This window comes from Phoenix dactylifera, chromosome 4 (genome assembly GCF_009389715.1).
Source record: "Phoenix dactylifera cultivar Barhee BC4 chromosome 4, palm_55x_up_171113_PBpolish2nd_filt_p, whole genome shotgun sequence".
NCBI lineage: Eukaryota > Viridiplantae > Streptophyta > Magnoliopsida > Arecales > Arecaceae > Phoenix > Phoenix dactylifera.
In genome coordinates, this window is record NC_052395.1 from 905,582 (window position 1) to 932,300 (window position 26,719).

The 26,719-nt window shown below is 41.2% G+C and overlaps 2 protein-coding genes across 2 annotated transcripts; both read right to left on the bottom strand.

Annotated features, from left to right (window-relative positions):
- Positions 1-7,795: 7,795 nt before the first annotated feature.
- LOC103712858 (glycine dehydrogenase (decarboxylating), mitochondrial-like) lies at positions 7,796-15,114 on the bottom strand. Its single transcript, XM_008799544.4, has 15 exons — positions 13,727-15,114; positions 13,376-13,621; positions 13,181-13,258; positions 12,984-13,084; positions 12,710-12,905; positions 12,469-12,594; positions 12,158-12,343; positions 11,645-11,758; positions 11,148-11,300; positions 9,201-9,389; positions 8,985-9,062; positions 8,770-8,895; positions 8,584-8,682; positions 8,286-8,403; positions 7,796-8,184 (listed from the first exon to the last, which is right to left on the bottom strand). The coding sequence occupies exons 1-15, from the start codon at positions 14,942-14,944 to the stop codon at positions 8,090-8,092; spliced, it is 3,123 nt and encodes a 1,040-aa protein (XP_008797766.2). The 5' UTR covers positions 14,945-15,114; the 3' UTR covers positions 7,796-8,089.
- Positions 15,115-19,675: 4,561 nt separating this feature from the next.
- Positions 19,676-21,228, bottom strand: LOC103712859 (venom phosphodiesterase 2-like). The gene has a single exon (XM_008799545.4). It carries the CDS (start codon positions 21,165-21,167, stop codon positions 19,785-19,787), a length of 1,383 nt encoding a protein of 460 aa, XP_008797767.3. The 5' UTR covers positions 21,168-21,228; the 3' UTR covers positions 19,676-19,784.
- Positions 21,229-26,719: the final 5,491 nt, after the last annotated feature.

Below are 26,719 nucleotides of genomic sequence, written 5' to 3' on the forward strand. Positions count from 1 at the left end.
ATGATGGAAGACCTCTAACAACAGATGTCACGACAATCAATTGATCTGGAAGTTCGACTGCCCATGGCCTCTCCGGGGTCTGTTCATGCCACAGGTGCTGCAGAAGATATACAAGCTCAGGATGTTCAAGCTATTACACCTAAACTAAAATTCCTGCTAAATCAGATTTGATCCTTGGTACCAAATCAGCTTACCCCTGATAATTACCTTACATGGAGATCTCAAGTCACTAGAATCTTCAAAGCCAGCGGATTTTTTGGCTTTCTTGATGGTTCATCTACACACATTCAACCATCTGATATATCGAATTCTTCAGCATATGATGCTTGGTTTTTTACAGATCAATTTCTTGCCACGGCATTGAACTCCATCATTTCCTCTTCTGTTCTCCCATATGTCAATAATCTAGAACACTGTTACCAAATCTGGGCAGTTCTAGATTGCAGATTAAACTCTGCTACGAGAACACATATCATTCAGCTCAAAAGTGAGTTACACAATGTCAAGAAACGGGATCTGTCAATGTCTCAATATCTTGATGAGATCCAATCCAAAGTTGATGCACTGACTGCTGCTGGTTCGCAGATTGATCAAGAGGATGTTATTCTCTATGTTCTCAATGGGTTACCAGCCTCCTATGACTCCTTTGCAACGGCAATTCGAACCCGATCCTCCTCAATTTTCTTGGATGAGCTCCATGCTCTCTTATGCAATGAGGAGATCATCTTATCCACTAAGGAAAGAGACCACCCAACACATGACTCCACGTTTGCTCTGTCTGCCGTTCAGGGACGAGGACGTGGTGGCAGACTTTCTTCTATATATAGAGGTGGTGGTAGAACAAGACCACTTTCACGAGCTAGTGTTTGGATCACCTCTGGGCGTGGCAATGGTGGTAAGTCCATTATAGAATGTCATATTTGTAGAAAGCAAGGACACTCTGCAGTCCACTGTTGGTATCGCCTAGATACCAATTACACAGGAAAACTTCTATCATCTTATGGTCATCAGGCGTTCTTTACAGCACCTACCACTGCTGCTTCCTCTTCAAGTGATTGGATAATAGACAGTGGTGCCACAACTCACTTGACCGCTGATGCTTCAATAATAAATCAACCAGCAGCCTTTCATGGTCCTGAGCAGGTATCTATTGGTAATGGGGAGTCAGTTCCCATCCACCTCTCAGGAACTGGTATTCTTCCCACCCCAAATCATACCTTTCGTCTTTCACAAATTCTCCTACCATTTCACATAATTTACTATCTGTTCATAAACTTGCTTCGGATAACAACTGTCTTCTCATTTTTGACTCCAATGGTTGTGTTATCAAGGACAAACACACCAAACAGATACTCTTTCAGGGACGCTGCACTGAGGGATTGTATCAAATCCCATTCACTTTCGTGCAACATCATTCTCCGTCCTCCTCTCCATCCAAAGCGTTGCTGTCCACCTCCTCTCCTATCAACCTCTGGCATCATCGTCTTGGACATCCGGCCGACTCTGTCATCTCTCAAATAGCTAAGCATTCTTCTATTCGAGATACTAGGACATCGGTTGCTGTGTGTTCCACCTGCTGTATGGCCAAAAGCCACAAGCTCCCATTCAACTCTGTCGGCATTTCATCAAAGCATCCTCTAGAAATTGTTCACTCAGATGTCTGGGGACCCTCTCCTCATCCCTCTGTCACTGGGTTTCGATACTACGTTTTATTTCTTGATGACTTTTCTCGTTTTAGCTAAGTGTACCCTATGGTCTCTAAATCAGATGTATTTCACCATTTTGTACATTTTAAGAATTTGGTTGAGACACAATTCTCTACCTCCATTAAGATCTTTAGATCTGATGGTGGTGGTGAGTTTAATAATCATAGTTTTCAGTCCTTATTTTCCTCCTTTGGCATCGATCATCAAATGTCGTCCCCTCATACTCCCGAACAAAATGGGTCTGCTGAGAGGAAACATCGCTATATTCTTGAGGTAGTGAGAAGCCTGCTCATTCATTCTTCAGCCCCTGCTAAGTTTTGGACTGAAGCTTTGCTCACTGCGGTTTATCTTATTAATCGCCTACCATCAACATTACTTCTACATAAATCTCCATATGAAGTGTTGTATCACAAATCTCCTGATTATAGCTTTATTAAAACTTTTGGATGTCGCTGTTTCCCTTGGCTTCGGCCCTACTTCCGCACCAAATTATCATCTCGATCCACCCCATGCATTTTCTTTGGTTATTCTACCCGTCACAAAGGATACCGATGTTATAATCCCAGCACTAGCAGAGTCTTTATTTCTCGCCATGTTAGATTTGATGAAAATTGCTTTCCATTCTCTCAACCAACTCCCACGTCTTCCCCTTCAACATCATCATTACCTTTCTCTCTTCTAGTTCCTGCATCACTGTCTTCCTCCAGTTCTGCTGCCACATCTTCCTCCACCACCACTCTCTCCACAGCTTCTCCACTGCCTACCCCTGCCAGTCTCCCATCCCCATCCAACATCGTCTTGCCTCCTACGTCCAAATCTGCCACATCCACAAGTTCCTCTTCTGTCCCAGTTCCTTCAGCACAGCCTCCTCTAAGACATCACATGGTTACAAGACTACAAACAGGCTCGCTTCGGCCCAGACAGATACTTTCCTTGCTCAGCCTCCCCTCTATCCCGGAACCCACTTGTTTTAGTGTTGCAAACACCAGTCCTCAGTGGAGATCTGCCATATCACAAGAGTTCAATGCTCTTCTTGAGCAGGAAACCTGGGAATTAATTCCATGCCCTCCGGATCAACATGTACTGGGATGCAAATGGACATTTAAAATCAAACACCACTCTGATGGCTCCATTGCCAGATATAAAGCCCAGCTAGTAGCTCAAGGCTTTAAACAACAATATGGCATTGACTATTTTGAAACTTTCAGCCCAGTTGCCAAGTTCCAGACCATCCGTGTTCTAATAGCTCTGGCTATTACACTCAGCTGGCCCATTCGACAAATAGATGTGTCGAATGCCTTTCTACATGGCAAATTAGAGGAAACAATCTTTATGGAACATCCAAAAGGATTCATCGACCCTCTCAGATGTGATCATGTTTGCAAATTGAAAAAGGCAATCTATGGTCTGAAGCAAGCTCCCCGGCAGTGGTTTGCCACTTTCACATCCTTTCTGCTCCAACTTGGATTCACAATCTGCACAGCTGATCCTTCACTCCTTCTTCTTCATCAACATACCACTGTTATCTATGTCCTTGTGTATGTTGATGACATACTTATAACGGGGAATAGCAGCAATGCAATCAGCCAGCTTCTTCTTCAACTAAATGGTCAATTCAAGATTAAAGACCTTAGTACTCTTTCCTACTTCTTGGGAATTTAAGCCATCTATTCTAAATCAGGAGTAGCTTTAAACCAGTCAAAATATGCACACTCTCTTCTGCAAAAGGCTGGGCTATCAGATTGCAAACCTATTACTATGCCCTTATCGATCAAGCAACAGCCTACAAAGGAGACTGCACTCTTCTCCAACCCGGAACTCTTTAGAAGCCTAGCTGGTTCACTCCAATATCTCACCATCGCCAGGCCGGACATCTCCTTTGCAATCAACTATATTTGCCAATTTATGCATCGTCCCCTACATATCCATTATCAGATGCTCAAACGGATTCTCCGGTATGTCAAAGGGACAGTGGATCATTCCCTTCATTATAAATCTGGCTCACTGGATCTCTCTGCCTTCTGTGACTCTGATTGTGCAGGGGACTCTTCCGATCGTTGTTCCACCACAGGCTATTGCATCTTCCTTGGACCCAATCTTATCTCGTGGCTTGCTAAGAAACAACCTACGGTTGCACGTTCATCCACTGAAGCCGAATATAGAGCCCTGGCAATTACAACAACTGAGATTATTTGGCTTCGTAGACTTCTTCACGAACTGCAGATTCCTGCTTCTACATCCACGGAACTGTGCTGTGACAACGTCTCTGCTCTATCACTAGCAACAAACCCTGTTTTTCATGCTCGCACAAAGCATATAGAGGTTGATTACCACTTCGTGCGAGAAAAGGTCCAGTCCAAAGAAATTCACCTTGCTCACATTTCTACACAAAATCAACCGGCTGACATTTTCACAAAAGCTCTCTCTGTCAAGCGGCATTCCCATCTCTGCTCCAAGCTTCAAGTTCTGCCCACGAACTCGGCTTGAGGGGGGGAATCAACACACATCATCAACTCCCGAAGCTTCCCCACTGTTTCTCCCCTATGTGCTTAGACCAAGTTATCCAACGGCCACTCAAAATGCTTCAAGCTGAAACGTTTCAACCACCTTATAACAGCAGGAACGGATTCTGGTGCTGTAACAGAAAGTTAAACAGAATCCGTTGTGTACTGTTGAGCTTCAAAACAATTCTGTAATGAGCTCTATATAAGCTCATGAATTCCGACTAACCATGGTAATAAGAAATGATACCATTTATCCCATCATCTCTTTATCTATCTCTTCAAAAACTTCTTCACTGTGATCTGTGCCTGTGTACGCTGTCGGAGCCGCCACAATGCGGGTGCGCGGACCTCTGGACCAAGTCTTGCGATCCCAGATGCAAGGACTGCGCCAAGATGGCGCTGCTGCCGCCTTTGTTCCAGTGCCACGACATGGTCATCGGCTACTGTGGCAAACGTTGCCATTAGATCATGCACCATCTTTTTTGGCTCCGGTTGATGCCTGCAAGGCTGCATGGTGGAATAAAAATAAGAGCGGAACTTCGTCTTCTTCTTGGAACAAAATAATGTGTTCAGCTCTGTATCATATGGTACGAGACCATCATCTTATCTAGTTATATGGTATATTATCTATCTATCTACGTGGTTTATGGTCTATATTGAATTGGCTTGGGTCTTGGCATTGTTTTAGAGTGATATATATTAGTTTTGCTTGCTGACGCGAGAACTTCTCATCTTGCAAAAGAATGAGAGTAAGGATGAGTGTCGAGCTTGCGTGAACATATATATGTCAATCTCAACAACACGAGCCCGGAACTCATATATCGGCTTGGCTCATGATGCCGTAAGAGACTTCGGAATGAGCGAATCCAAAGTATAAAATGTGGACTTGAGTTTTATTTTGTCCTATAAATTTATAATGAGTCTTTTTTTTCTCTTTTGTTTTGTTTGGCATACTTTTCGCTACTCTCTTACATCCCTTTTTCCCCGTCGACGTCCTTTCCTTCCATAGTCTGTCTTCTTCTGAAAGATGGGCGGCACCGCAGTCGATTGACATTGGCTGGCTTTTTCGCTTTCAGCTACGACAAACTCAGCCTGGTCCTAGTTGCTCTCTCTCTCACACACGCGCCCGCGTGCATGCATGTAGGCAAGGGGTTTCTTGGTCAAGCTCTGATTTTGTAGAAGTCTAAGAAGCAACACATTGTGTCTAGATCATCTACAGAAGCATAAGACAAATCAATAGCTGCAGTTATTTGTAAGTTAACGTGGTTTAAAAACCTCCTCAATGATAGGCATTAATCTTTATAAACCGGCTCAATTATTTTGTGACAACCAAGCTGCAATTCATATTGTATCTAATCCAATTTACCATGAAAGAACAAAGCACATAGAAATGGATTGTCATATCGTTAAAGAGAAAATTCAAGAGAAATTATTGGAACCCGCTCATGTAGCTTCAAATTTACAAGTTATAAATATTTTTACAAAACCACTTGGTGATGTACAGTTTAATAAGTTGTTGGGCAAGATGGGAGTTCATTCTATTTACTCTCATTTTGAGAGAGAGTATTGGAAAGCACATATTAGTTAGCATTCATCCTTGTCCTGAACAATTGAAGTTAGTTAGTTTGTTCTGCAGTTCTGCGTTCATCTTTATCCTGCAATTTATGTGTATATATAGTAGCATTGTAATCATATAGTGCAATACAGAAAAAAAACATTTTTCTTCCTCAAATATTCTGCTTCTTTGATTGTTACGAAAAAAGAAGAAGAAAAAAGTTGCGGAGACTTGGCATATAGTTTTCCAATTGTTGTTTCGAGGATGCAACTTTAGAAAGAGACCGGATTTTGTGGATCGTAGCTGAGAATTTTATCCTTAATCTTTGGTTTTGATGATCATTCTATATTTAATAATTGTTCCATTCATAAATGTGCACAGAAAAGATATAAATGTATATAGCAATGGTTACAGCCTTTTCTTTCAATTTTTCCTTCAGTTACCTCCATTCCAAACTATCACGCATGATCTCGCAAAAGACATGGCATGCAATTTTGGAATAACGCTGATGTGAAACCAGCTAGATCCTCCACATGAACATCCTTTAAGCATTGATCTGTCCTCTATATATCCAAGTCAAAAGGAAAATGGTGGACGAAATGGATTCCCACGTGTGGCCGTGAGTCCAAGATCCATTCGGGTGATATCAGTCCGTACATCATCAGTATCTGCGCTCCCCGGTGAAACTTTCGAGGACTGAAGACGAGCTAAATATTTTAAGATTTATTTAGGGATGTTTAGACAAGATAAGTTTGCATGCTTGAAATTTATGGTTACGTTAAAATTGCACTGATTCAAGTTAGGGACCGTTTGGTTTGAAGTAAGTGGGTTGAGCAGGAGCCCACCTTACTGAAGTGGCGAGGCCACTTCAGGCCTTGTCTCCCTTAAATTAGGTCAAATGGCAGCTCAAATCAACTCCATTCCAAATAACACAGCACTCGAAGGAGCCTCCCCTGACCCATCTGAGTTCAATGCCCAATTACAAGCAACTAATCAAGCCCTTAGGACTCGTTTGGTTCACGAGAAGAAGAAAGAGAAAAGTGTGGTCATAAAGAAAATAGAGAAATGCCGCATGTTTGGTTAGACTTTTCAACGAAGAGAGATGAAAAAGTAGTTTTTCTATGGAAATAAAATTTCTATATTTCATGAAAAAGAAAAACCCATATAAGACATGAAAAATTTCAATTCCCACCGGCTAAGAATTTAGATGATTTTTTTTTCAAAAAGTATCATTAAGCTTTTAGATAGAACGAGCTAAGATCTTTCTCTTATTTAAAAGCATAATAGGTATTTTATATATTTTTTCAAGAAAAGTAGATGCTCAACCAAACATAAGCAACTATACAACGTGTTACTTTTTTATGGTCAATCAAATATACAAAAACTACTTTTCCAAATATCGGCTTCCAAAAGAAAATATTCCAATGAAAAAAAAATTCTTTGGGTATTCATTGAGAGTACCCAAGTTTGGAGGGAAAAATAGTTTTGGATAAAGGAAAACAATAATAGGTTTAAGAATTCAAATGAGTCTTCAAAGATTGTGGAGCTTCCTAGTATTAAATAGATGTTCCGATGCACGTTGTTTTTTGGCTCACCAGGGATCAATGGCAGAGAATGGCTAGCACTGCAACTTCGAACATTTTCCTTTAATTTTCGTCTGCTGGTGGGAATCCATGAAGAGAATTGTCATTATATCTGGGCATCACTTAGGCTCCATTTATATATGCGTGCATCCATCCATCTCTAACCTGCCTGGTTTACCTTTGTAGATGCAGGCCCATGCTTTAATTATCCAACAGTAAAAGTGCTGAGTTAATTTTTCATAATTCAGTAGTTATCAGATGCTATTCACAACAACAGCAATAAGATCATAAAAATGAATTGCTAACTCATGGTATAGTAGTGGTTGTATTTCAAACATCCGCACTGCATGCTACATTACAGGTAGCTTGTCGCCAATCTAGGATAGGAGAAAAAGCAAGCAATCTCTCAATTGCTTCGTTCCTTTTTCACAAGTACCTTGCAAAAAGTTGACCATCTATATATGCTGATTTTTTGTATCAGATTCTCAAGAACGGGGATGAGGTGTAAATTTATTTTGTACAGCTGTTTCATAGAAAAATTTAGAGAAGTAACAGAATGTTTGAAGATATTGTATAAGCTGCATGAAGCAGCACATGATGAGGAGAAGGGAATGTCGGCAGCTGCAGCAGGAGAGCGGGAGCAGACACTCCAAGAGTTTACATATACAGTTTAGAGGATGATGAGGAGAGGCTTCCTGTTTTGAAATGTTTGTAACAGAATTTTGCTGCATTTTGACAGGGCTATGCAGTAGCAGCTGCAGGTTCTTCAGCCATTTGGGACACGGGAAGGAGAGTGCAGATGAGGTTGCGGTCGCCATACACATTATCCACACGCCCTGATGAATTAATGACAACCAAAAGTATTAGCTCTGCCATCACTTCAATTACAGAGGAATTAGTTTTTTTATTATTCAGACTATAGAGTGAAGTCCAGTACCTGTAGTTGGCCAGAACTTGGAACCTCGGAGCCATGAAGCAGGGAATGCTGCATATTCCCTGGAGTAGGGTTTTGTCCATGCGTCGCCCATAAGCAGGGATGGTGGATGAGGAGCACCCTGCACATATATTTGATTCTCTTATATTCTTTAAATAACAGTGACTGTAACAGCATTTTTTGGTGAAAGGAACTACAGGAGTTCCTGAATTGATCTTGTGATGCATGCATGGATTTTGCTTTTCAGTAAAAGGCACAGAGCAGTGCAGATATATTTTAGAAGAAACACAATGGTCTTTACCTTCAGGACATTGTTGTTAACATCAGCTTTACCACCCTCAATCTCAGCAATTTCTTCCCTAATAGAAATGAGAGCATCACAAAACCTGTCTAGTTCTGCCTGCAAGAGGAATTAAATTTGTTTTAAATTTAAATATGTTAATGAAGAAGATGAACTTAGAAAAAGAGAATAATCTTGCAACAATACTTTGCTTTCACTTTCAGTGGGCTCAATCATAAGCGTGCCTGGAACTGGCCAAGACATTGTGGGCGCATGGAATCCATAATCTATAAGACGCTTGGCAACGTCTTCAGACTCTATACCAGCAGTCGCCTGCAATGAAGTCAAATCTCAGCAAAACTCATTATCAAGAATATAGGAAAATTAAGGTGAACAACCATGAAACAATTTGTATAAAGCACCTTAAAACCCCTTAAGTCGACAATGAACTCATGGGCAACGGTTCCATTTACTCCACAGAAGAGAATGGGGTAATGATTCTGCAACATCAAAGTTTAATATAAGGGATTAAATCAGACCAACTTCTCAGCAGGTAGGCTATAACTGAAAACTGAAACTATCTATCGATGTCAAAGCATGGACAGAGTAAATGGATATGAGAACGAAAAATAAGATACCTCTAGACGCTTAGCCATGTAGTTTGCATTCAAGATGGCAATCTTTGATGCATCAGTTAGGCCCTTAGAACCCATCATAGCTATGTATGTATATGAAATGGGCAAAATAAGTGCAGATCCCCATGGTGCTGCAGAAATAGTACCAAGTGGTTGAGCCTTTTCAGGTGGTGGTATCCCACCAGTTGGCACCTCCAAAAAGGGTAACTGTTTTAGATCTCTTAAAGGAGTCGATGATATTCATTTTTTCAACATGATATCAAATTGACAGAACCAATGAACTCAAAATCATAGCATGTGCATTTTCTATTATGTAACAAAATGAAACTGTATGCGCATGAAAGAAGAATATGACTGTTTACAACTGTTACAAATAATCTTGAAACTCTCATGTACTTCGTAACTCCACCTCAGAAATGCGCCATAAGATAACATGAAAATGTAATTACAGTAGAAACATACTATAATTGCAACAAAAGTCATTAATTTTAACAACTGAAGTAATTGTTTCTGTGTGTGTGAAACCATCTGATGCAAGTTATGTCGAAAATCATCAATTGTAACAACTGAGTGGTATGATGAAGGCACATCAAAATTTCAATAACCAATACTACATTGTCCAATAAAAAAAATTGCACAAATAAAGATGCTCAATGTCATAAAGACTGGAAAAACCAGCAAAGCGATGCTCAAAACTAATATAGTCCATGAAGACCACATCTAGAATAAGAAATATTGATCGGAATGAAAAGTATAACATAAAAAATTATCAGAATAAAAAAACACATTAATGTGACAATTTGTAAGGCCATGGAAGAGAAATACTATTGTTAGCATCATGAAGCATATGGCACGTAAAACAGAGATAGACAAAGGTACAAGAGGGCATATATTTAGAAAAGAGGAAAATTTAGCAGACAAGAAAGAAAACACAGAATTATATAGAAAAAACAAAATCAAGTATACAAACATGTAGGTGGGAGAATTCATCTAAAATTTGCAATTACGAGTATGAGCTACATTAAAGGGCTGCTTGGTTGCCTGTAACTGGGCCAAAGTAGGCAATTGAATTGCACCCTAAGGCCCTTTCACTACATGTAGAGATGCAGCCAACAAGAGCTGCAACCCTACATGCAGGTTCTAGATGCAGTTTAAAGGGCTATCACTACCTCCCTTTCTCTCCAGTAATCAGATGATAATAATATTATTATAATTATAATAATAAAAAATATCATAATATTATCATAATTCTTATTATAATAATTATCATATGATAAAGTAATAGTTAATATCATAACTGCATATAGTAATAGATATATTATATAAATATAATATAATTATGATATGAAGATATCAAATATAAAAATTATTATTTAAAAGTACGATAATAATTATTAAAATATATTTTATTATCAACAAAAATCAATTATTAGAATAAAATAATTTAATAATTTTATAAATTGATATTATATTATATTATTTAAAATATTATATTATATACTATATTATGGTATTATATATTATATTATATTATATTGTATTGTATTGTATTGTGTATTGTATTGTATTGTACAACTATTAAATTACATTGATTATATTAAACAACCAAGCACAGGAACTGTAGTTGCAGTTTACACAGCTACATCTAGATATGTAGGCAACCAAACAACCCCTAAAACAAATTAGATGAGTGAAGCAGAATCAACACATTGCTCACCAATTATAACCTCTCTTCAGATATAGACATGTTGACATGAATTCATCGTGCAAACTTCTCAATGGATTTGGTGTAAGATATTGCTAGGTGTGCTCATTAGAAGGATAATTAACAGAAGAAAATATGTCAAAATAGATAAGTTTTTGGTCACAAAGAGATATAAAAATTGACGTCTTATGATAATATTTTAAGTTTTTCAACTTCCAAATATGTGTCAACCAAAAGTATCTTACCAAAGGATGCGATGGTAAAAATGGTGCCAAGTGTTTCTTCACACCAATAGGACCCATTCCGGGACCACCTCCACCATGTGGGATGCAAAAAGTTTTGTGGAGGTTGAGATGGCAAACATCAGCTCCAATCCAGCCAGGGCTTGTCAAACCAACCTGTATACGAGATAAACCTTTTGTTAGAAAACAGGAGGAAATTACTAAAATATACCCTACAAAAAAGAGAGGGGGCAATGCAAGCTCTTTCTTTTAAGGGATACAATCATACACCTATACCATATGGCAAACCCAACAAGTATTCTTGACTGTCATGTACAACAAACTTGTGCAGAAGTTTAATTAGCAGAGTGGTTTCGAAATATAACTACTAATTTCCCCTAATAGCCAATTGTAGCTATTGTTGAATCATTAGTCCAACAATGACACTGATGTATAAATAATATAACCAGAGCACACATATCTATTAGTAGTTTCATTTGAATGAGAAAAGAAAAACTAACCTGTGCATTCATGTTAGCTCCATCCATGTAGACTTGCCCACCATTGTCATGAATAATTTTGCAAATCTCATCAATGCCTTCTTCATAGACTCCATGAGTTGATGGATAGGTAACCTGAAGAGTTAATAAATATCATAAAAGTGCCAGTGGCTGTTAAAAACTTCATAGCGTGATCTTTTAGCCATTCAAAATGCGCATGCATCAATGAAATCCAATATCACTTTAACCTATGACGACAAGATTGAACTACTAAGCAGTAATTAAAATGCTCGAGGCAAATGCAGGCCTCACGTAGGACACATATGTATGGTAGTTAAAATCAAGAATGAATTAATTGCTGGACCATCAAATATTATGCAAAAGTTATCATTATGCATCAGAATATTTGCATCACAACCTTTGCAGCATAAGGACCATGAGCACAAAGATAGCAATAATATAAATAAAATCATTTTTAAAGAAGAGAAACTATTTCCTTATAAATTGTAAATGGAGAAGATGCAGCATTCATACCATTAGAGCAGACAATTTGTCTTTATGTGCTTCAGCAGCTTTTCTTAGTTCATCAATGTTAATATTACCCTTAGAGTCAGTTCCAACAGCTACTATTTTCATTCCACACATAGCTGCACTCGCAGGATTTGTCCCATGAGCTGAGACTGGTATGATGCAGACATTCCGCTGGCTCTCTCCTCTTGCCTACAGTTTGTCACCAACAAATACATAAGTATCTAAAACTGGTGAAGTCCTAAACTCTAATCTTCAGAAGATGAACAATTGAATTTAGCAAGCAGTTTGATGATTCAAGTGTTCAGAAAACCTACCATGTGGTAAGCACGAATAACCATGAGCCCTGCATATTCTCCAGCGGCACCAGCATTTGGTTGCAAAGAGAAGGAATCAAATCCCGTGATTGTGCACAAGAGTTCACCCAAATCTTTAAACATTTCCTTTTAATTATTTTAAAAAAAAATAGAACAGAGAATGTCAAAAACTCACATTTCCTACAGATTATGAAGAAATTAGCATGGTGGGCATTAATCATCAGGAGGAGAGTTGTATTACCTGATAACCTTGAGCCTGCTCAACAGGGGCAAATGGGTGAATATCTGCAAAATTGGGCCAAGTCACAGGCATCATCTCTACTGTAGCATTCAGTTTCATGGTGCAAGACCCAAGAGGAATCATGCTGTGGCATAATGAAAGATCTTTTGCTTGCAACTTATGGATGTACCGGAGCAGCTCATGCTCTGTGTGGTACCTGGAAGGCAGAGAAATCAACTCTAAAGGCTCTTGAGATACAATATGACAGCTAGCAAGATAGGGAAAAGGCTCATACGAATTGAAAATAGGGTGCGTCAAATATGGGCTCTCTCTAACGAATCCTCCTGGAATTGCAGGTTGAACCTCGCGTGCAAGAGATGCAGCAGTGAAGTTTACCTGAGAATATGAACAAACATAGACTCTTTTTCCAATATGCAAAGAGAACAAGATTCATCTTAGACATTAGTAATTTGTTCAGCAAAAACTACTCACAGGCTTGCCGCAAGCAAACACTTTAAACAACTTGTCCACATCCTCTAGTATTGTGGTCTCATCAAAAGACACAGTTATCTATAGTGTTACAAAACAACTATATCAAAACCAGCAACAACTGACAGGAAGAATCATACCCACATCTCAAAGGAACCGACTCCTTCAATTAAAGAGAAAGTGGACAGAATTATATACCGTGTTTGAGTCCACAAGCCGCAGGTTCATTTCATTCTTGTAAGCCTCTTCTACAATTGCCTTTGCATCAGAGAACGTAACCTTCACAGTGTCAAAGAAGGGAAGCTCTTGGACTTTCACGGTTCCAATTTTCTTCAGCCCATGCGCAAAAGTACAAGCAAGACCATGAACCCGATCGGCTATGGCCTTCAGGCCTTCAGGCCCATGGTACACCGCGTACATTGCAGCCATATTTGCAAGCAATGCCTAAAAGTCCAATTTTGCCAATACAATTCTCTATCAGCAATCCATCAAAGGAATGAATCAAAAGTTTTGATATCAACTGGGAAAATCAGCAATCAAATCCCAGACCTGCGCAGTGCAGATGTTGCTGGTGGCCTTGTCCCTCCGGATGTGCTGCTCCCTGGTCTGCATCGCCATCCGAAGTGCCTGCTTCCCGCTGGAGTCCACGCTGATTCCGATGATCCGCCCGGGCATCATCCTCTTGTAGTCCTGCGACGTGGCCAGGAACGCCGCGTGAGGGCCTCCGTAGCCCATCGGTACCCCGAACCTCTGCGCCGACCCAACAACGATGTCGGCCCCGAGCTCGCCCGGCGGCTTCAACACCGTCAGCGCCAGCAAATCCGTCGCCATCACGACCTTCACCCCGCTCGCATGCGCGTTCTTAATGAACTCCCCGTAATCCAAGATCTCGCCTTCCGTACCGGGATACTGAATCAGGACACCGCAGACATCGTTGGAGCGGTAATCGAATTCCTTGAGGTCGGCGACGACGACCTTGATGTCGAACCCGCCGGCCCGGGTCTTGCAGACGTCGATGGTCTGGGGGTGGCAGTTGGATGCGATCAAGAAGGTCTTCTTTTTGCCGCGCTGGATGTTGCTGCACATGGCCATGGCCTCGGCGGCGGCGGTGCCCTCGTCGAGGAGGGAGGCGTTGGACATGGGGAGGGCGGTGAGGTCGGCGATCATGGTCTGGAAGTTTAGGAGGGACTCGAGGCGGCCCTGGGCGATCTCGGCCTGGTAGGGCGTGTACTGGGTGTACCAGCCAGGGTTCTCCATGATGTTGCGAAGGATGACGGCGGGGACGAAGGTGTTGTAGTAGCCCATGCCGATGAAGGACTTGAAGGCCTTGTTCATGGAGGCGAGGCGATTCATGTGGCCGAGCATCTGGGACTCGGTGAGGCCGGCGTCGAACTTGGGGAGGGTCATGGGGGGGATGCGGATGGACTTGGGGACGGTGGCGTCGATGAGAGCGTCGAGGGAGGGGAAGCCGCAGACCTCTGCCATGCGGACCTGGTCGTCCGGCGAGGCCGAGTTGTGGCGCCGGGCAAAGGTGTCGCTGGGGCGGAGCGACTCCACCGAGATCCACCGGGACTGCCGGCCCGCATTGCGGAACGAGGAGTAGTCGGCGGCTGCGGGGAGTCGGGCGGCGGGTTTCGCCGGGAAGATGGACGGCGCGAGGGAGGAGAGGTGGCGAGGGGCGTTCGCTGCCGGTGGCTGGGATGGCTTGGATTGGGAAATCAGACGGCGGAGGATCGCCCGGCAAGCTAGTCTCCGAGCTCGCTCCATTGGTCGAACACTGATAGGAGAGACAGAGATTTCTCTCTATCTATTTCTTGTGTTTTAAAGGGCTCAGAGGCGGAGGAAGAGGGAGAGCTACAGCGGGACCGAGCCCCACGTTGGCCTCCTCCGACTCCGGCGACTATGAGTCGGTGTTATTGTTTGAGGCTATTTTTGTAGTGGTTGGTCAGGTCTATATAATTTTGGCGAAGTGAATGATGCGGGAGATTTTGGGATTCTTTTTATTTCTTACTTTTTTATTTTTAAAAATAAAAAAAATATTTTTTATTAAAAATAAGATATAATTATTTTTAATTGATTTTAAATAAAAATATCAATATAATAAATTATAGTAAATAGAAAGAATTAAACTTCCTAAATTCCAAGCAAAAAGATAGATACAATTATTTTGGAATGAAATTCAATGCAAAAACATTGAATTTGAGCTAACAAAAAATATTAAATAAATAAAAATTATATAACTTCTCAAATTTCAAGCCATGCCCATCAGAACAGAGAGACATGATAGATAGAAAAAAAGATACCATGTATTGGGAATTAAATACAATAACAGAACGACTGAATTTGTGGTGACCTAGGACTTAGACACTAAGAAATTATTACTCCTCAAATTCTAAATCAACCAATAATCAATAATTTTCCAACCGCTTAGATATAAATACAATCAAATGCAATAATGAATTTTGATAATAGCCAAGCATATCATTAATATTTGTGTCCATATAGTGAATGAAAAAATCTACAAGACGGAGGTTCCATTTTAGATATAAATATAGTAGATTTTAAAAATTAATTTATAAAATTGAGATAAAATATATTTACTATCATTATTATTTTTTTATTATTATTATTTTAAAATAATAAAAGTGAGAAAATCTTATTTATTAATTTTTAAAAATAAAAAATTATATCTCTTTTATTACCATTGATGCCATCTTTATTATTATATTATTACTATTATCGTCACAGCCACAATCGTCGCCTCCATCGTAATTATCATTTCTATACTATTGCCACCGTTGTCATTTGTACCACTATCACTATCATCACCACAGTCATTATCTCTACCATCACCATCATAGAAACCTTCCAGTCACAATGCCATTGCCACCATGGCCTCTACTATTTTATTGCTACCATTATTACCACCACCATATTTTCGATATCTTATCTCTATTACTGTTGTTGCCACGTTGCTAGTATTTCAATTATTGTCTCCATCACCATCATTACTAGGGCAATTGTCTTTGCCGCTATTATCATTTTGTCTTATTACCATTTTATAATTTAGAATTTTTTTTGCATGAATACTCTTCTAAAAAAATCAAATTTGTGTGAATATCCTCTTAAAATTTATATTTATTTCTGTATCCTTGTAGAATACTGTTTTTGCACAAATGCCCCTAACATAATGGTTTTTCTAACACCATTAATAAAAACCATATTTATTATAATTAAAAATAAAATAAAAATTTGACAATATTTTTTCGTTCTCCATCGCGATCGCCTTATAAATGTTTATTTTTTGCACATCTACTCATTAAGAATATTTTAGTCATTTTAATTTGAAACATTAATTTTTAAACGGCGTTAGATGGTGTGGGTACATATGCAAAAATAAGAGTAAAAAAAGGGTAAAATAGCAAAATAAGTGTTTTATAAGGATATACATGCAAATATCAATTTTGGAAGGATATTCATATAAAATTCAATATTTAAGAGGATATTCATTCAAAATAACCCTATAATTTATAACATAATTGGCTATATAAGGCATACCTATATTTCAAAACTGAAAAAGATAATAGAATAATAAAATTGTTTTTTAAATAAATAAGAAAAAGAAAGTGATGTCAAATGATGGTTTTCTTTTTTTTTTTTTTTTTTTTTTTGGTAATCTAGATCTAGATCTAGATCTGGGGAGGGGGTTTTGGTTGGTGAGTGGGTGGGTGAGGTGGGGGCAGGAATGCTTTAGAAACCTTGGACCGCAGCCAATAGGGGAAGACGCGGACGGTTGAGGCTGACGCGGGGGGGCGATGCTCTTCTTCACTGCAACCCACGCAACGTGATCTACAAATCTCGGAACGGGAGGCGTAGCATTGCCGATAGAGAGGATGATGTTTGGGTGGACGAGGAGACCTCTGAATTCCGTCTCTTTTATATTGATGAAAGTGCGACGTTAACAGAAATGAGGTCTACGAGTGGAAGGGAGGGAAGGAAGCAAGAGGTGGTAGTGGAATGGGGGGAAGGGAAAGAGGGACGGCTGGCGAGGAGGGAACCACAGGCGGCTTATCGCCATCTTGGACCTCAGAAAGATGGAAGGAGGTAAAATATATTATGTAATGTGGCATAATATGGGGTGTGGACGAAATCCTGAACGGCCCGAATTAATCCCTCCCATTTTTAAGCAACATAAGAAGGAGCCCCTCTTATCTTTAAAGAATATATTATTATTGGGAAAATGTCACATGCTGCATGTTCTACTCAAATGAAACGCAACCATGAAGCAAACAGGATGGTGGCAAACAATAACATGAGTAACTTCAACCATACTAGCATGTAGCAAATCAGTCCCTACAACCAATTTAAGAAAATCAGGACAGTACAGCTAACATGGTACTCGATGGTGTTCTGCCATAGATTTTTTTTTTCCACTAAAACAAATGATTTATATAATTCTAGTACAGATACATCCAAAAAGATCAGAAAATAATAAATCACGGAGCGCTCTATTCTTTCTTTCCAACCCATAGGCCATAGGGCCACCCAATCTGCGGCCCCATTTGCCTCTCTGAATATGTGATTGGCCTGAAAGGCCACGCCACTATTAATCATAGGCCAGATATCCCAAAACAAAGGGTGGCACCAGGCCCTCCAATGTTTCAGAAATATACCGCAATCTATAAAATGGAGTTGCTCTGAGTTTGAGTAGCACCAGGTTTTTGAAACAGGTTTTCTATCAATTCAGTTACATTTGGACGTTGGGGCAAAAAAAGGAGGAAATAAGAAACGTAGATATGCTCATGTAAAATTTAATAACACATGCATTTCTTTCCATGACAGCCAGTTATGAGAGAAGATCGTGGAAAGCCACAAACAAGTTGGACAGCCCTATTTGACTTGAGGTTATCTGTGAACTCCACATGTTATATCTGGTCGTAACTTGACATCTGCAATTACAGATTTCTTTACGCTTTATAAGTATGTGCTGATGGAAAATTTGAGCATAGCATTGCATACATCGACAGCAGTGCCTGAAATAATATGAACTACAATCCTACTTTACTGAGATGAGAGGAAGAAACAATCTATAGGATGGCAGATATGAGTCGTGACTAGATTTAACAGTTTTTAACTGAGGAGAGAAACAATCTCTAAATTTGACGGCTGTAAGAAACTGCAACAAAATTATAGCTAAACCTAACAATCAAGGAATTCCAGGTGCAATCGAAGAAAATTCCTAACTAGTCGTGAAAATTGTATAAGATGAGCAATGAAAAGTAGAAACAAGATTAGGATCATGAAGCAAGAAGAAAAGGGCAATGCTTGGTCATGCCAATGCTTGACATGATTGTATGAAAGTGAATGATAAGCAGAAATAACCACAATCTCATGATGAAATTGGCTAATTTCATAATTCAGAAACCTGTCATCTACTCTATTATTCTAGTCTCTCGGATGATATAGAACAAGGAACAATGAGAAACTTTACATTGCTAGACATGTAAGGCCGGGCCCCTCTGGCCCAGCCTATGGATGAACCAGGCTTAGTCCAAGCCTAAGAGATAGAAAAAAAAAAAAAAAAGAAAAGAGAGAGAGAATGGGAACAAAATTCCCCTCTCTGAGTTAGAATAGGAGGCTGACTTCGTCTCCTCTTCGACTCCATCAAAGGATAGGAAATTCTAGCCATCATATCTATTTAAGCAAACCCTACCCCTCCTTCAAGCCTCACCGTTGATCACCCCAAGTTCACCGATGGTAAACCTAGTAGAAGATTCTAAACAGTTGGTTTTCACTATATGATTTTTATTTTAATATTATATTTAGTCCTATAGGGGAACAATCTTCTAGAGAGGAGAACATCGAGCAAGGTTTTTGACATCATTGTTCTTAAATCAAGGTGTGGATTAAGTTGAGTTTGTCATAAGTAGAGGTAAAAAATTTTAAACATTAAAAAACTATTTTACGCATCGATAATTTTACTGTGTGTGATTTATGATAACTGCTCATTATATACTTATCTATTAAGCATATATAGCTTTTTTATGAATTTATGCATCATATATTAATGATCATGATTTGTGTGAACTTTGATACTTGTGTGCATCAAATTTCGTAAGATAATATTATCTTGAGTTATATTTACATAACAAGCATATAATTGAATTATATATCTTAGTAATGAATTGTAGTACTCTAAACTAGCCACATTGTTGATGCCTCACTATAGGCTGGAAATATAGTACTTGTTAATAACCTACTACGAGCGTCTGATTTATTAGTTAGGTAGCTGATTTTCCAATACTATTTGAATCTTTATAATTGAGTAAACTTATGATTAAATTCTATGATTGATTTAGTTATGTTGGTGCTATTGAAAATTTTGTTCAACCTATAAGCATCGTGTGATTTTTAGCGCATCGCTCTAGAATTCATACCGCCCTATGAACTCACGTCATGTGCCCTGCACAGGGACGTGCAAAAGAGATGAAAATATCATAAACTCTGAAACTACTCCAACGACGATTTCAGGCAGAGTAAAGCCATTTATTTTTGCCACTGCGACTTTGACATCGCATCGACATCCCCAAATTTCAGCGAGTACAAGTTAAGTGCTTGGCAGCAGAACAGAATTTGGAAATGACGCTGACCCATTATTTGGAGCGCCCTTCAGATTCAGAATAGCAGCGACCAAGTTGTATACCTCGACATTCTTAAACGATGGAATTTTTCGACCCCTTTCAAATCGCGGTCCACGAGCTACGAATATGGTCCTCATTGAAAACAATGAGTTGTCGTATCCATGAGCTCCTCCACATTCATAGAATTCCGATGTTCTGTTCTGTACGACGGTGTACGCCTCGCCCAAGATCCCAATGATTGGTGGAATCCTCGAACTCGCAGAATAATGGAGCCTTTCAGGTAAATCCTCCTTGAGAAACATTCTCAGATACTGCCCTTTCTCGACCTTCCCTGAACTCAACCCTTCGTTCATTTTGGCCACCACCTCGGACGAAGAAACCTCGGCCGGAGGTCGGATCGACAGCAATGGGCTGTAGGACAGTACCCAACTCTCTGGAATTTGAACCCATGGAGCCAAATCATCCAGAAAGATGGTCTTTTCCCGGCAGGTGCCGACCATTCCGTGATCGCCAAGGAGAATCATAGTGACATCGTCAAAGATCCCTCTTTTTTCGAGGCCGGCGATCAATCTTCCGACCATTCGATCGACTCGAGCTACTCCCCTGGTGACCTCCGGATCGTCAGGGCCAAATTCGTGGCCCTGGAGATCAGGTTCCTCGAAATAGAGCATCATGAGTGCAGGGATCTCATCGCCAGGGAGATCGAAGTACCCCAAAATAGTATCAACTCGTTGCTCGAACGGCACCGAGCTGTTGTATTTTGGGCAGAATTTAGGAGGGCAGGTCCAGGGGCCTTTGATTACCTCGGAGCCAGGCCAGAAGTAGGTGGCTGCGGCGAAGCCCTGGCCGGCGGCGGTCTGCCAGAGGGGCTCCCCGAGCCACCAGTGGGGCTCGTGGCTCGCGGTGCTGAACCAGTCGCCGGTGTCCGGGTCGGGGAAGTAGTTGTTGATGATGCCGTGGTAGGGCGGGTAGAGGCCGGTGGCGATGGAGTAGTGGTTGGGGAAGGTGAGGGAGGGGAAGACCGGGATGAGGCCCTCCTCCGCCTCGGTTCCGCCGGCGATGAGGCGGCGGATGCTGGGGGTCTGGGTCTTGAACTGGTACCCGAAGCGGAAGCCGTCGGCGGAGATGATCATGACGACGGGTTGGGAGAGCTTGGCCAGGGGCCGGGCGGTGGGGGCGGAGGCGGATCGGTAGCGGGCGGCGGAGGCGACGGCGACGCCGAGGAGGGCGAGGAGGACGACACAGGAGCAGAAGAGGGTGGTGTAGTATCTCCTGGGCTGCCAAGTGGAACGAAGGAGAGGTTTCGAGGGGTCTTCTCTCAGATGTGAAGTGGAGGAAGGGGAACCCATCACGTTCAGCTCTCTCACACTCTCTAAAGGCCACAACTAAAGAGTCACGAGGAGAAGTCCCTTCCCCTTTGGTTCCTTTTAAGCCTTCCTTGCTCTGATGCAACGGCAAAGCGGAAAAAAATAAAAAAGAAAAGGTGGAGATTTTTTGAGAAGAAGAAAAGGTCGGACACCTGGAAATTATTTAAAGCCATAAATTTCGGAAGTGGTTGCCACGTAGCTTTCTTCCTCGCTTTCTTTCTCTTTCTTTCTTTTTTTTTTTTTTTTTGATTTTTTAGTGACAATAGGCGATAGTATTCCACCTAAATAGTAGACACACGTGATAAGTTACTGAGTTTAATTTTTTTTAAATAACTAAAGTAGCACTAATGTAGTGTTGAATGCACGCAGTTTGGGCTTTGAACCGGGGGGGGGGGGGGTTGTGGCTGCCTCAAAGGTCCATTGGAAGAGAGCATGCATGGAATGGTTGGGAAGCACTCGTGGCCTCCCGTCTTCTTAGGATTTGTTTGCTTCACCAAACAAAAAAAAAAAAAAAAAAATAGTCTCGATAGAAAAATAAAAAAAACTTCTTATTTGATTGGCTTATTGAAAAAAAAAAGAAGCATTTTTATAATAATAAAATTTACATATTTTATAAAAACGAAAAAAAATCATAAGAAACATTAAAAAGCTACTTTTCCACCGATTGAAAATTGATATTTTTTTAATTAAAAGTATAATAAATATTTCAGATAACTTACTCAAGAAGGTAGATGTTTAATCAAACATAAGCTCTTCTGAAATGTATTATTTTTTTATGACCATTTAAATATGTTAAAACTATTTTTTCAGGCATCATATTTCTAGTTGGGTGAGAAAAAAATTTTCTTGTGAACTAAAGAAATTTTTATTTTTTTGCTATTGAGGAGGCCTCCCAGATTTGGTAAGGATCTCGTTATTTTAAATTAAGGAGGGTCCCGCGCATGCAACTATTTGTGACTGTGTATACACGACAATGTTTTATCTTTTTCTCCCTGTTCTCGTGCAAGCAAGGAATATCGCCGTTATTGTCTCTTTTTTTTATAGACGCATGTGCCATGTGCAGACTAATTAAATGGATTAGGTTACTAGTAGCCTTATGCGTCCATAAAAATTTCTGCCATATGCCCGTGATACATCCATCCATACTTTTGATGAACCAACCTCTAATATATTACTGAAATCTACACCCCTTTTCATGGGCATGTCTAAATTCCGCATGCTCTTATGGATATGAGATTCATATGCACTAGCTTCCATGATTTAATGAATAATTGGATACGAATACCGATACTCATAACAAAAGGATGGAATAGTCAAAGTTTATGTAACATATTCCTGAGAAAAGAATCGAATGGAATTGATCTCCTTTGAATCAACAACTCAACCATCCATTGAGTCAATCACCAATAGATCATGCAGCCACACGGTGCCCTATCGAAAAAAATGGCACGAAGCAAAAATTCTTTGTTTAATTATCGTTGATTAAATTTTATCATTGAATACCCCTAGGTATATGCTGGGGTGTAATTAGTTTTTGCACCAAGATAGATGGTTTATCGTAGGCTTTAGTGCTTGTTTAGATGATTGCGTTGAAAACTCTATCGACTTCATGAATTGAACAAATACAACCAGCAAAATCTTAGAATTATAGGCTAGGCTAGATCTATATTATAAATATTCAGCTTGAAACCCTACGATCTTACTGATTATACCGATCCGATCCACGAATTAAGATATTTAATCTAATTATCCAAACAGACTCTTTATATCTATTTTATTCTAATGGATCATGAAAATCACATTATGAGAATGGATCGTTGTGCAGTGGTTGCATAAAGCATTATTCTTTCTCATTTTCCTTTCATAAAAATAAAAGAGAGTGAATATGAATCCCCTTGTCCAAGGCCACACTTAACTATCAAGTGGGGCTGTGCAAACGCGCATGCACGTTGGGCTGCTATGATAATAATGAGACCCCTTTTTTTTATTGTTAAATGCTGAAAACGCGCTCCTCACTTCTGATAAGGATTCAAATTCTCGTGTTTTAAAACGTGACTAGCTATAGAGAGACAGCATGAGAGCGACAATTGGGTCAGTCAAATAAATAATTAATATTTGAATTTGGGCGGGTGAATTGAGTTGAAATTTTTTGTGTCGATCGCATTACTTAACGTGATCTATCGGGAGGTTCCATGAGTACTGATAATTAGTTGGGTGTCAAGTGGGTGTGATAACCAAGTACTCGTAACATTTTCTCATCAAAGGAAACTAGTAGAATTGGTACGCTCTTAATTGGCAGCTCAACCAATCCCTCATCTTGCCGAGTCCAGGGTTAGAGCCAAGACCAACCACAGATTCTTTGACACCCACTCTATGTCTCTATCAAGGTATGTTGTTGTGTGCATGCATACTTGGATAGCTGCCACGTTGTGAGAGCATTAGAGGCTTTGATAAATGATTAGATAAATAAACCATGAGGGACCCTGCTGCGATGCGTCCTTAAAACTCGCAGGGCAAGCTAAGCGCAGATTATGATAACAATGATGGCTAAGTTAGGTACTACTATGAAATAAAAGGACAAAATATTACCTGATGCATTCAAATATGTTGTGACCCTAGTTGAAGGACATTTTTGGTAGAGGACAATGGCTTCCCTTTTTTTTTTCTTTATCTAGTAGAGACCTTTTAAAAGAAGAAATTATTAGTTGGGCCGTGTCTACCACGATCTACCCGAAGGACATTTTTAGTAGAGGACAATGGCTTCCCTTCTCTCCTTTCCCAGTAGAGACCTTTTAACAGAAGAAATTATTAGTTGGACCTGGTCTACCACGGTCTACTAGCTCAATGGTAGACCCGGCCAATGATTGACCACTATACCATCCATTCTACCCCTTCAGCCAATGCTCATTTTCCCTTCCATTCTCGAAACCTCAGGCCCAACCCTAACCTAACCCTAATCCTAAACCTCCTTCCCCCAGTCCCCCTCCTCCTCCCCCATCGCGGCCTCCACCACCGCCCACAACCACCCAGCCACTGCCACCACCACGTCTTTGGGTGGTTGGCCGCTTCTCTCTTGAGGGTGAGTGGTGCCTTCTCCAATGCATCCGCCATCCTGCTCAATTTTGAAGAACTTTTTGATAAAGGAGAGGGTGGTGGTATCCTTGGGTGGATCTACTAGGCCAGCATGAAGCAAGCGCCCAAGTCTTTTAGAGCTCGTTGATGGCCTCAGGGATATAAGCCGAAGAGGGCAAGTATATCCTTGGCAGAGGAGGGGGCAGCAGTAGCAAAGAAGGCAAAAGAAAGGAAGGAGAGGAGGATGCTACAGAAGAGGAGAACCAATGGGTATATGGGGGAGACTTTGAAGAGCTTGGTGGCGGGTGAGAGGAGGGCGGAGGAGGTGGCGGCAGTGGTGGGCAGCGGTGAAGGAGGAGGACGCCATTCAAAACAAGAAGAGAGGGAAGAGGGGAGGCTAGGGCTGTTAACGAGCCGAGCCGAGCCCAAGCCTCCTCGGGTCCGGCTCGGCTCGTTTCACAAAATCCCAGACTTAGGCTCGGGCTCGGTACCGAGCCCTATATTGAGCTCGAGCTCGGGTTTGCTTGGCACAGCCCGGCTCGGGTTTGAGCTCGTAAAGCTCGTTTGCCCAAGTCTAAGCCCGAGCGCGAGACCGAGCCCGAGCCCGAGCCCACCCAATCTCCATCCCCATCCCCGACTCTGAGCTCGGTTCGTTGCCGGAGAGAAGAATGAAGAAAAGAAAGAAAGAAAGAAAGAAAGAAAAGAAAAGAGAAGAAAGAAGGAAGAAAGAAAGAAAAAAGAAAAGAGAAAAAAGAACTCACCGGTTCGTCATCGCATGCGGTGGCCACCGGCTTCGCCGGCACGAGTGTCGGCTGCAGGCACGCGCCGCGGGCTCGGCCGTGGGCGCCGCCGGCCATGGCCCGACCCTCCCGTGCGAGGGACTCCTCCCCTGATTCGCCGGTGGAGGAAGGCTTCTCCTCCCCTCCTCTGTCGCCGATGGAGGAGTTGACAAAGAGAAGAAAAGAAAGAGGGAGAAACGGAGAAGAAAGAGGGGCCTCGCTGGTGCTGGAAGGTTCTGGAGAAACCGAGAAGAAAGGAGAAGAAAAGAAAAAGAAAGAGGAGGAGGAGGGAATGGGTTAACAGGTTGGGTTCGGTTTAACAGGTTGGGTTCGAACCCAAACCAATCCAATCCGATTTAAAGAAATTAAATGGATTTGGGTTAGCTTGGGTTGGGTCTGATCTAAATCCAACTGGGTTCAATTATATTGGGATTTAAATTGATTAAGTCAAATAAAATTTAATTGGGTTGAATCCAAGTTTAATTGAGACCCAATTAAATTGTTAACTGGACTGAGCCCTCATTTGGGCTCGCGAGCTGCTCGAGCTCGAGCTCGGGCTCGGGCTCAGATTTAAACGGGCCTTATTTTGGGCTCGAGCTCGGGCTCGTTTGACTAATGAGCTGAGCTCGAGCCAGGCTTTTACCGAACTGGGCTCGAGTCGAGCCTGAGCAGCTTGGCCTGTTAATAGCCTTAGGGGAGGCAAAGGACACTAATAAATCCAATCAAAATCAGGCAGAGAAGAGGGCTTAGGAGGATGCCAATGGCATATAGAGGAATGGAGGGGCTACTCGGCGAGGGAAATAGAGAGGCGAGCATGGGTTCCCTCCTTTTTTTTTTCTTTCTTTAATAGGATATGTGGTGTTTTTTGATTTGCCAGATCTACTGCTGAGCTGGTAGACCCAATTCAATTGATAATTTCTCCTTGAAAAGGGCACTAATCACAAAAAGAGGTTGTTGTGGTTCAAATTTGGCCGGAGAGTGACCATGCCGGTGGAGTCAAGGGAGCCATCGGAGGTTGGAAGGAGAAGACGGAAGCCACCTCCTGCGTGATGGCCGTGGACCTGCACAAAGCCTCACCGGTGTTTCCGGTGAGGCCCCTCCGATGATCAAGTTAGAGTGGGGTAAATTTGGTTCAGCCAAAAGTCTCTTAGAAGTAACCTGACCGAGCTATTTATAGTCTCGGTGGAGTGGCCCAAGTGGCAGAGGTACTATCAGCCCTCATCACGAGGGGGCATGGCTCTGAGCCGGATAGCACGCAGCTTAGGCTGGCTGGTGATGTGCAGTACTGTCCGATCTTGAGAACGGTAGGGTGTTGACAGTCACGGCAAGGTATGGCCGGAGTAGTCAAGGTACCGTCTGACTGTTGAAGGCCGGTTATGGAGACATGACACGGTAGTATTGTAAAGAACTGATAAGAGCACAAAAGTGCGACCTACATGTTACTAAAATTAGTGTTATTGCTAACTAATAATGATAAATTCACTAGATTAATATTATATTTGGGTTTAACATAGATTAGTATAAATTAGAGATAAAATGCACATTGAGTACAAATTTGACTTCAAATCGGGTCCGAGTCGGGTTCGGGTCCGAATCGGGTCCATTTCTTTTGTACTTTTGGAAAATAATTTTGGGCAAATCTAAATTGGCCATGTCATAACTATAAGGTGCTGGGTGACCCAT

Bases quoted from the DNA above. Each gene is read 5' to 3' on its own strand.
- LOC103712858 (XM_008799544.4), bottom strand. From the start codon at position 14,944: ATGGAGCGAGCTCGGAGACTAGCTTGCCGGGCGATCCTCCGCCGTCTG. The intron at 12,344-12,468 runs GTAGGTTTTCTG...GACAAACTGTAG, and splicing joins TTATTCGTGCTTACCACATG to GCAAGAGGAGAGAGCCAGCG. The intron at 8,683-8,769 runs GTATTGTTGCAA...TTCCTCTTGCAG, and splicing joins CCACTGAAAGTGAAAGCAAA to GCAGAACTAGACAGGTTTTG.
- LOC103712859 (XM_008799545.4), bottom strand. From the start codon at position 21,167: ATGGGTTCCCCTTCCTCCACTTCACATCTGAGAGAAGACCCCTCGAAA.